Source organism: Vipera ursinii (assembly GCF_947247035.1).
Source record: "Vipera ursinii genome assembly, chromosome: 2".
NCBI lineage: Eukaryota > Metazoa > Chordata > Lepidosauria > Squamata > Viperidae > Vipera > Vipera ursinii.
The window spans coordinates 78,768,256-78,779,956 of NC_139513.1; the positions used below are offsets into that span (position 1 = coordinate 78,768,256).

The following is an 11,701-nucleotide window of genomic DNA, read 5'->3' on the forward strand; positions in this document are numbered from 1 at the left end:
AAAAGTGAGGCTAGCAAATTTAGTGTCCTTTAAAGGGCTCCACTGTTGTTTGGTTATTAATCTCATCTCCCAGCACTGAAATCCACAGACCACTGTACTGCAATCTCCTCATGAAGAGCAGTCATCTGGAGCACGTATGAATGATCTCCCATCCTTTTCTTGTCTCAAGAGGTTTCAAAGGTCTACTTAAGTTCTTTGGGTTTTGATATGGTTATCTTCACTTGCAATGGATACGTGTTTAGTTGCCATGTCTCTACCAGAAATCCTGACTTTGACTTACTGTCATGTATGAATTCAAAACATGTGCTTAGTAAATTATGGCTTATGCTTAGAGTGAGGTGTGAAGAAACAGAACTGAAGTTTACAGTTAAGCATGCCATGAGTTGGTCTATTTGAACTCATTCTTGCATATATAAAATTTTATGTAAAATCTATAGACATTTTTATCTAAATGTTTGTATTGAGCTTTCAAAGAAACATGTCTGAAACCACATAGATAAAACTTTCTCATTATCATATGAGCAGTGACAACCGAACAGCATTCCTCCAGATTTTCGAATGACCCCAACATGTCTTGTTTCCAGTGAGCCCTGAAGACCTGGTTTTCTCCAAGTCTTGGACTAGAGAGTGGAGGGTTCCTTGAGATTGTTGTTTGTGGGCTATTCCCTCCAAGGTAATCGTTGTTCTTTCCTTGATTTCAACTGTTTTTCAATTCTGTTTTTATTCTACTCTTAGAGTCATCCCACCTTACAAAAGTAATTCATATAAGTAATGAGACCAAAGATACAGCCTGATGATCTCCTGAAGTTTTAAACTACAGCAATACTTTGTGACCATGAGGTGGATAAGTGGAAAAACAAAATACCTAGTCAGAATAAACTGAAATGATTTATATTTCATAAACTACACAAAAACCAGATTCTACTCATTCACTGTGCCATATCAAATATCCAATTTTTCACAGAAAGCGAAGAAAGTCAATTGCTGTTAGACAACCATCCCTTCATTTAGCATCTTCAGCCATTCCCATTCTACCAGATCAAAATGTTCCTAATTCCTCAAAACAATTAGCATAACCAATTTTCAGTTTCTGCATGAAACAGAAAATGTATTGATTTAATTCTAAACAAACCATCCTACAGTGGATTTCTGCTGAACCATTTAATATTGGTTCCAGTTTGGGAGAAGAGGAATCCTTTGGATATTCCAGCTTTGACCAGTTTGCGTTTCTCACCAAACCTCCGAGCACCTTCTCTTCCCTTCTCTCCCTCTTTTCAACTGCCATCACCATCAATGTATTTGCCTTTCTCCTGCTCTTCTACAGACAAACACTTATTCTCAGAACAATAGTGTTCCGGTCTGTATCTGAAACAAAGCATTCAGTTTCAGTTCTAGTTGAAACCACTCCAAAACTGTTTTGTATGGGAACCTTTTGCGTGTAACCTTTTAATTTATAAATCTGCAAGTTATCACAAAGTACACAACGATCCAATCAGCAACCAAGTTTGAGAAGACAAAATTAGTGGCATCCACAATTATGAACCTTTCAACTGCAGCAAGTCCAGTTTTATATTTAAATAGAGGATTTCATGGTCATAGGCAATATTGAATTCTATGTAAAACAAAAAGATAGTCAAAAAAGGTTGACAAAAACCTCTCCTGCACTGAATACCTAAACCCAAGCAGGGCGCTAGTGGTGGGAAGGCTTTTATTTCCATCTTTAATATAAAAATGCAAGTTCTGTCCCTTCTTCTGATCCCTAGCCTAATAAAATTCCAAGTGTAAACTTTCCAGGAATCTGAAAACCCAGAGGGAATGTTTAAGAGGTTTTCAGAAAAAAATCTGAAAACTGAAATACAATACTAAACATGCTAAATATTGATTTCCACAAAACCCTTTAGAGATCTAAACTAATTTTCTACCTCAAGAAAATGCATTATGTATGCCTGGCTTTATTTATTAACATTATAATGTTAGGCATTACTAAACAAAAAATGTCTTCTGATTTAAAGTACCTTTAAGCATATTCATTACAAATCAGCCAATAAGCTGCCACAGAATAAGAAAGCTTTTTTTTTTCCAGTTTTAACTAGTAGGGAAAAATAAAGTTGAAGACAGAATAACAATCATCATTTCAATTTTACATGGATGCTCTTTACCAAATGAGTTTGTTAAATTAGTAACACAGTTGTTAAGCGAATCTGGCTTGCCCATTGACTGTTTGTCAGAAGGTCCCAGAAGATGATCACACGACCATGAGGCACTGCAACTGCCAAATATATCTCAGTGATCAAGTATCCAAATTTTGATTATGTGACCACAGGGATGCTACAATGGTCGTAAGCCACTTTTTTTCAGGGCCGTTTCAGCTTCGGTTACTAAATGAATGATTGTAGATTGAAGACTTTTATAAAAATGACAGCATAACAGTAAGAATGAATTAATTTATCATGCTACAGTAAACTGAGTATTCCAACGTAGTATATTCTTCTTATACCCAATTGTTTATACCTGCAACTTTACCAAACATATCTAGTTCTCTACAACTACCTATTGTTTCCTTTTAATTCTTAAAAACTGTCATCAGAACAGCTATGCGGTCTTCAAATCCTTCCTGAAAGCATGGAAGGTCCATAAAGCCTTTTCTTTTGTAAGAATCACAACTTCAATATACCAGCTGCAATCACACACTCTCCTTTTTATATGCATTTTAACTTGGCATACAAATGTTAAGGCAGTTTTACTACAAAAACAAAATAAAGAATACAACAGAAATAGAAGGGGGTATGTAAGTTAAGAAATTTTGTATAATTTGAAAAAAATACAAAAGAAACCCAAACAATATCCTACTAATGTTTTCATCCAATATTACTTTATTTTTCATGCAGAAAGAAAATATCTAAAATTAATCTGAAAGTGACGAAAAGTGGAAGGGAAATGACATTTTTCTGAATTTACTTGTGTCAAATATTAAACAATTTCATTCTTTCTGCTGATTGCTTAAATTAGAATAGTTTTATAAGCATTTCATGGATCAATCAGGAAAGTATTTAAAATATGGGACTTACTTATTATATATTACTCATATATTCCAGAAGACTTAAATGTTACTCAATAATTTAAACACATACTTTTATATTTATTAAAGCAATAAAGAAAAATGAAAAACAGGTTTTATCAGTTTGTTACATACCTCAAAAGCCTTTGCACAAACAGCAACATATAAAAAAACTCTATGTGAATATATCTCCCTTAAGTCAAAAACTGTTTACTTTGACAATGATGAATTAAAAAGACAATAATACAGAACTGTTTTTTTGGAAGCATCATCCTTTTTGTACTAAAAGTAAATGAAACTGCAGTTAACAAGTATGAAGAGGGGGAAATGATTATAGTTTCAAACTTGGAACAAAATCCTCAATCAGAACATTCCAAAAGGGTTCTCTTCCAGCAAAACATAATTCAAAATATTTTCAGTGTTCCATCAGCAAAACAATGGGAATTTGAAACAACCTCTTTCCCCACTTTCTGTTCTAAGTAGCTGGAGTAGTACATCCTAATTGATATTTATCACCTAGCTTGCAGAAAAACTAGTCTAAATATGATTCCTTAAAAGGAATTAAATGTAATAAACATCCCTACTGCACAAACAGCAGTGAATAAAACTAAACCCAGCAACAACAGATACAAATAGCTCATAAACAGTTTTCTGGCTACTACTTCTAAAGCTTAATACACAAGCACAATAGGTTTTTTGTAGGTTTTTAGGAGATATATATATATATATATATATATATATATATATATATATATATATATATATATATATATATTCTCCTTTGTTGATTGTTTTCTTGAAGATGTTTCATTACCCAAACTAGGTAACATTATCAGCGCAAGGCTAACCAAGCTCAGAGAGCAACAAGGACTATCAACTTCAATTCTCATTTTTCTGTTGCATAACCATAGCAAACAGATTCAGCCAAATTGAAACACTGTGTACATCTTATGAAAGAGAACTTTATCCTATAAAACTACTGAGGGGGGAAAAGGTATTCAGCACCTGGAGTTTTATAAGCATTAAAAGACCTAGCTTCTTCTCAGCGATAATTGTACCATGGTGAAAAACAATATTAGAACAATGAGATCTTAAAATTAATATCTAACCAATTAAGCAAGTATTGCAGACTCATACATCCAGTGCCACATATTACCAGGTGAACTAATGGTTCCTTCAAGAATAGAATCCCAAATATTGCACATAAATCTTTTGTAGAATTAAATTACACAAAAAGTTATTTTACAGAACAGCAAAGTTAAAGATTAAACTTGACAAGATATGGCCTAACTTCCCAAAATCTTGTCAATGTTATACAGGTAGTTTTTGATTTATAACAATTTGGACCAGAACTTCTGTTGCTAAGCGATGCAGTCATTAAATTGGCATGCAATTTCACTTTTTTTTGCCATGGTCATTAAGCAAATCTGGTTTCTCATTGACTTTGCTTGTGGGAAGACCTCTAGTAAGGTCATAAATGGCAATCATAGAACCATGGGAATCTGTAGACATCATAGAGATATGCCAGTTGCCATGTGCCCAAAAACTGATCATGTGACTACAGAGATATGCAACAGTCATCAGTGCAGGAACATCCTAAGTCACTTCTTTCAGCATTATTGTAACATTAAACATCATTGAATGAACCACTGCAAGTTGAGGACTACTTGTAAAACAGTGCACGAAGGGTATTTTAACAATTGGCACAATTAACCTGTATTGAAATCTATTTTTTTCATATTTTACGGGGGGGGGGGGGGCTAATCTAACATTTTCCCTTAAAAGTAACACAAGGCAAAGGATATTCTAGTGCAGGCCTGTCAAAGATATCCACCTCTCTTTCAGTATTTGCACTGTAAATTATGCACCCTAATCTTACTTATTCAGCCAATGGAATTGATTGCCAAATACCTGTTAATGTAACTTTGATCAGGTGTAACAGTGTTGTGACACTGCAAGGGTATGAGACTGAATTGGAGATTGTGCTGTGATACCAGAAAAAAAAATCAATGCTTTGGAAGTAAAAACAACAACAAATAGATGTCCATTATATTTATATTCAGCCTTTCTCCAGTTACAACAGATATCCTACAAAATTTCCCTTCCCACCCTCCAGCTCCAATACAGGTCCTCGACGTAACAACCATATATTTAGTGACTATTCAAAGTTACAACTGCACTGAAAAAAGTGCCCCATGACCTGTTTTCACACTTATGGCCATTGCCAAAATTCAGGCACTTGGCAACTGGTGTGTATTTATGACAGTTGCAGTGTCCCAGAGTCATGTGATCACCACTTTTTAACTTCCCAGATGGCTTCCGACAAGCCAAGTCAATGGGGGAAGCCAGTCAATCAAAAACTACATGATTCACCTAACAACTGCAGTGATTCGCTTAACAACTATGGCAAAAAACATCGTACAATGGGGAACAAATGTCTTGTTTAGCAATGAAAATTTTGGGGTCAATTGTGGTTGTAAGTCAAGGACTATCTGTATTATTTTCACAACAGCCATGCAACCTATTTTAGGTCAAGGTAGAGAGGAACTTAGTATCTGTCAGTGAACAATTAACTGAATGGGACCTGAATCTGGCTTCTAATCCACTTTTAATAAGTACTCTGACTACTATATTATACTGGCTTTTAGGAAACTCATTCTTACCTAGTATTCATTAATTTCTAACATGCAGCATCAAACCTTGATTTGGTTTTGTTTTACTATGAGATAGGCTGAGTACATGCATTATATTTAGTCACAGTTTCTTTAATTGGCTGAATCCATACAGTATTGACACCCCTAGTCAAAGAATCATAACCTTTGTATATGACACTTAAACCAAGGCATAGCTTGAGAATGAAGCAACAATGTTGTTGAAATTAAGCAGGGCTTTGATGAAAGACTGCTGTAACATATAGTGAGAAATTAAGCTGTTTTTATTTACACTGGTATTAATGCAGTTAGTGAATGCATTAGGAGTAGATGATCAAATAGATCTCAAGATAATTTTTCCCCTTAGGTGACTTCAGTTCTTCTGAAAGACATTGACTAAACATCTATTGTATCATATTTTAATTTTATTTTCAACAGAAAACAAACTGCCTCAGGAGGTAGGGAACTCTCCTTTACTGCAGGTATTTAAATGAAGGCTTGATAGCCATTTCTCAGATGCCGCGCTAACAGAATACTGTCTGGACAGGGGAATGGACCTAGGAGATCTCTATCGCCACTTCCAATACTTTCAGTCCAGTATTCTATTAGAACATTGTACCTCAACAATAGATATCTGATTTAGCTCTGATATTAGATTGGGTCTGATTGGATGCCTCCTTTTATCAACAATCCACTTTGGTAAACATTTCTCATATAAAGTAAAACTTCAATATTATATGCTTTCTTGTAACACACACATCTGTAGTTTAAGAATAAAGTCTTAAGCAGTAAAGCAGTTTTGGTTTTCAATGCTGTGGAGACAGGTGTTTGAGTATCATATAAATGTTCCAATCACATTTGCCCATGTACATCTTTGGCTAATAAACAGCATAACACAAGAAGTTTTTAAAAAAAACAACTATATCAATGGTTAACTATTATCAATTCAATCCACTTAATCCATGCTGGTAATCTGCAATTGCTTAATCCAATCTGGGAATGTATGAGCACACCCATGTTTCTTTTCTCTCTATTGTTAAATTAGCTGTACTGGCAGTACTCTGTATGAGACAAAGAAGGAATAAGGAAAGTGTGTTGCCGTAACAATCCACGGGTACATGAACTGGCAACAGCAGTGATGATAGAACAGGTTTCCATTATGAATCACCCTTCACGGATTTCAAAGTTTGAAGCCTAATCAAATCTAAAAAATATCTTGAAACAAAATTTCTTCTGATTTTGCTTCTAGAATCCCAAAAAACCTGGCACAGAAAAAGAGGAAAAGTGTTTATCAAATAGTATTGCACTTCGGTTTAAATATGCACTCTCATAATCAGCAACATGTACTTTTCAACAAAAATGCCCACAAAGAACTTAAATATTTGTTGTAGGAACTAAGATGCTAAGTTAAAAATCAGAAACTATGAATTTTAGTCCTTTCTTAGGAAAGCCAACTGAATGACTTTGGGCCATCACTCTCTTTAGGCCAACTCACCTTACAAGATTTCATGGGGAAAACAGACAGGAGCATTTAGGCTGACTTAAGAAAATAATAAAGGAGAGATAAAAGTAAAACAATTCCCAATTAAAGCCAAGATTTACATGACTTGCTCAACATGCCTGCCTACCTATCTGTGTTCGTGTAAACAGGTTACAGAGCAGTCTACTTTGTTTGCTTGATATTCTCTGCCTTTCCTCCAAAAGCTACAAAAACTTATTGTGGAGATTATTTCCATTTTATTCCCCCAAAGAGCAACCTTATGAGGTAGATGGAACTGAGAGTGAATGATCTAATTTCTATGGCTTAAAGTCGACCTGAACCTGGGTCTTGTTCTGTTGAACAGATTAAACTGCCTCAGCACTATTACATGTCTTCCAGTTTTACTGTATCAGATAAAACACTTAAGTACACCGATTCCTGTCATTTTAAAGCCACTTTAACACTGTGCTGTTATGTTATAAAATGTAAATGTATTTTCCCCAATTTTGGAGGGAGAAAGCAAACACTTTTCCAACCAGATGGTATGCAATCTATATATTAATGAAACTGAATAATACATGTTGGACTACATATGCACACATTCATCAATAAACAATAGTCAATGTTGTTGTTAGTTGCGCTATTTAAACCATGAGGGCTTGACATTTACTCCAAATTATTTGTCTGCTAGTCTTTTACTCTCTACTCAAAACGCTGAAAAGATCAGATTTAAAATTCTAAGTACCAACCTATAGTTACATTCTTTTATGTCACTCGAAACCATATCTTTGCAAAGAAAATGTACCACATAGCTTTCCATAGCTTTTGTCCAACTATGCAGTACTGGTTTTAATTTTGTTAATGCTATATATTTACATCACACGAGGGAGACAAAGTTGTCATCCCCAAAGTCAATTTAGTTAAGGAAATGAACGGATTTTCCTTTTTTTTCAGTCTCCTCCCAGGATAAATGTTAGATCACATTTCAGCTATGAAACTGAAGGCCTAAATGCCTACCACTACAACAGAAAAGCCCATCTGCACTCAATGTAACTACAAGGATTAAGCACACGTGGACATTTGAAAGACCTTTGCTCCACATACTTTAGGGCACCACCAGCGTGCACCAAGTTAGGCGTGAGGGGAAGTGCCCTTTTCGCAAATAAATGACAATACATTACAGTAACCATACAGGTGCAGAGAGGCCTATTTTTCTGCCTTCCGTCCTACGCGTAGGCTTCGCTGTCGCAACTACTACGCGAAGAGGCCTTACAGAATCTCTCCCCAGAGCCCAAGCTAAAAACCAAGACGGGCTACGACACGGCCGGAAAGGGAGTCCAAAAGCAAGGCTTGGGAGCGAGTTCGGGGAAAATCACATGGTCGCACCCAAAGAAAACCACGTTGCCTTTACTGCAGTGGAATGCTGGGAAAGGGAGGAAACGCCGAATGGGCGACACACACACACACACACACACACACCACACGCCCAGCCATTGGGCGGCGAGGCGTTGGGCGACGGAACGCTCAAACCGTCGCCAGAGGCACGTTTTGCGCTGGGGCCTACAACGCCGCAACAACGCCATGCAACCTTCGAAATGCAGCACTTTTCTCAGTGCCCCGCCCCGGTTGAGCCGCATGACCCGCCGCCGCTGCCGCCGCCTTGGCCTCGCTTAAGTCAGCACTCGGGTCTGCCCTCCTTCACTACACGCGCTTTGGATGCCCTCCTCCGTTTCAAAAGGGGGCTCAGCTGTCGGTAGCTCGTCGCTTCTCCCCCACCACACGCCCAATTCAAGCAAATCCAAACGACGACGCCGACACATACGCACATCAGCACGCGTTTAAAGTCCTCGGTGCCCAGGATAAAGGGTGGCTCCAGTTACCACCCCTTAGAGTGTGTGTGTGTGTTTTTTTCCTCTCTCTCTCTCTTCTCCCCCTCCCTTCTCCATTCACGCTGAGACCAAAGAACTCGGGCATGTCTACTTTAGACGGCGTTACATTCATTCGCCAGATATTCTTAGACTTCACCCAGCACCGCGTTATTCTAACTAGGCCTATTTAGGAAAGGAAGCGGCGTGTGTGTGTGTGTGGGGGGGGGAATCTCCCGCTCAAGCTCATTAAACATTTACAATCCGATCTATCGCAATACCGAGACTTCGCCTGTGAACTGTTAGGAAGCGAACATATAGACGAATCCAATACACCCCCGGCCGTAACTTTACAAGGGAAAAGCAAATTCCTATCAAGCAAGCATGCGGTCAGGGAGAGGGGGTTTGCCAGGGGCGGGGAACAGTTCACCGGGCGCGTTTTGCAGCGACCAAGGTCTAAAGATATCTATCTCGTACTAGGTTTTGAAAGCCGCTCGGTTTTGAATGCCCCGTAGCACGCTCTCGCCGACCTCCATTAGCCCTTTCCTCCCCCCACCCACCCCCGAGTTTTTGCCAAGAGGCTCACCGAGTGCCGGGTGAAGTAGCACCGGGTGGGCGTACATGGACAAAGACAGGGTGGAGTTCTATTAAGTGGGGGGGGGAGAGCATGTCACCATATTGCAGAGGGAGGACTCCCCACCTCGAATGACTGGCTCCCGCTCGCCGTATCAGAATAAGCCGATCACCCCCCCAACCCACCCCACCCCCCCGCCCCGCCAACCTCAGCCGCCAAAGGACTCATCCCACCTACCCACCTGGAGGGGACTGTCCGTTGAGAGTGACTAACGCCACCGGGGCGTTTTTAGTCCAAGGGTTCACCTTGGGTGGAGGGGCCTCGATGAATTCCTTGCGGCCAACTCCTCCCTGCTCGCCGCCCTCCTCGCCGCCACTACTGCTGCTGCTGGCTTCTCCGGGCAGCCGGTTTGACTCTATACAGCCGCTCCTTTGGTGCAGCAGGTTCTCCTTTTCCTGATGGTTGCTGTCCTCCTTCTGCTGTTTGATGCTGGGGGGCTTCAGCAGGGCCCCGTTTCGGCGCAGATGGTCTCCCACGTTGCTGCTGCCGCCGCCGCCTTCTTCCTTGCTGCAGCTGTCGGGGCCGCCCCCCTTGCCCTCTTCGGCGTTGGCCTTCTCTCCTTGGTGCATGAGGTGCTCGCCCTTCTCTTGCGGCTTCTTGATAACCAGCCCGTGTTCCTCGGCAGGCAGGAGCGGGTTGGCGGGCAGTAGAGCTTCCACCTGGGTAGCCATCTGCACCCCCGCAGAGCCGCCTCGTTCGCCCGCCTCCAGGCTCTCCCGGACAACACGCGCCCGCCCCAAACTTTGCCGATTCTCTTTCCCGAACCGCCGAGCCCAGCCCTATCCCCCCCCCTTTTTCCTCCGCTGTTCTGCGCTCAGGTAAGTCTGCACCCAAAGCGAGGGGGGGGTCGAGCCGCCGGCTTCCTCCCCCCACCCTGGAAACCCAACCCCGACGTCCCCCCTCCCCCGTCTCCTCTGATGCCGCCGCCGCCGCCGCCGCCGCCGCAATATGGAGAAGCAAGGAGACCACGCGACTGGCCAGCGAGAGCGCGCGCCCTCGGCCCAGCTCCGCCTTAGAAAAGCTGAGAGCGTGCACGCTCGTCTCGGCGGCGAGCGCGCCTCGAAGAGGGAGGGAGGGAGAAAGGCCGCCGACCCGAGCTCGGAGGCCGCGCGCGGGCCTGATGCAATTTAGCGAGAAGAGACGCTTCTTAAAGGGGCAGAGCTTGGGAGAGCGCCTAGCCCAGGGGATAGGCAACCTTGGCTCTTTTATGACTCGTGGACTTCAACTCCCAGAATTCCTGAGCCAGCCATGGCTGGCTCAGGAATTCTGGGAGTTGAAGTCCACGAGTCATAAAAGAGCCAAGGTTGCCTAGCCCTGGCCTAGCCTCACGCCGTAGGGCCTGGGTGAAGCGCGTTTTTCTCGCGGAGGTACCCCGCTTTCTAGTTGAAATGTTCGGAAGGTTGTGGGCCTGTTGTCCCCAGAAGAGCTAATCTTCCTTCTGTACTGAACTGTAATCAATGATATTTTTTCCCCAATAGCCAAGATCGGGATAAATTCGCGACTGAATAAACCTGTTAACTTGACAGTAAGTTCCACTGAATGTGTTAATGTTAAAGGTAACTTCGCTCTTCCCGGAAGTTTCATGTAAGGCTCTTAATGGACAGACATCGTGTTGTACGGGTGAGATACCTCCATTTTCTTTAATTAATTTAATCTGTTTGAGGTCGGGTTTGGTTGGTTGATTGAAATGAATGGCATCTTCGTCCCTAAAGTAACTTAAACAGATGTTGTGATTGACACAAACTCGGTAACATTCGCAGGTGATTGATGGAAGCTGGCTTTTCCAGTTTGTAATCCAACATTTTAGCTCCTGTGGTGCATTGCCTTTATATAAAGCCTTGTCTCCTTTGCCAACCTGGAGCCAGTCTGTTTCACCATCTTCTGCCCCTACTGTGGCTTCCTGATTTGTATATAAGATTTTCAGGAGGACAATGAGATGTTCTTGGATTTCCATAGCTTGACATCCTACTACAGGACACTAATCCTGGTAGGAATGACTGTTTGATGTGTTTG

General features: G+C 41.0%; 1 protein-coding gene across 4 annotated transcripts in view; it reads right to left on the bottom strand.

Moving 5' to 3' along the window:
• The window catches only part of LARP1 (La ribonucleoprotein 1, translational regulator), an 86,682-nt gene extending 76,184 nt beyond the window's left edge, over window positions 1-10,498 (bottom strand). For 2 of the 4 annotated variants that reach the window (XM_083353550.1, XM_083353549.1), the window contains exon 1: window positions 9,870-10,498. In XM_083353550.1, coding sequence (XP_083209676.1) covers window positions 9,870-10,359 — 490 coding nt within the window. In that variant the 5' untranslated portion in view covers window positions 10,360-10,498. Of the gene's footprint in view, window positions 1-8,381; window positions 8,399-9,015; window positions 9,037-9,869 lie in introns of those variants that run through there. The other 2 variants (XM_083353553.1, XM_083353552.1) reach the window with 2 other exon arrangements.
• Window positions 10,499-11,701: the final 1,203 nt, after the last annotated feature.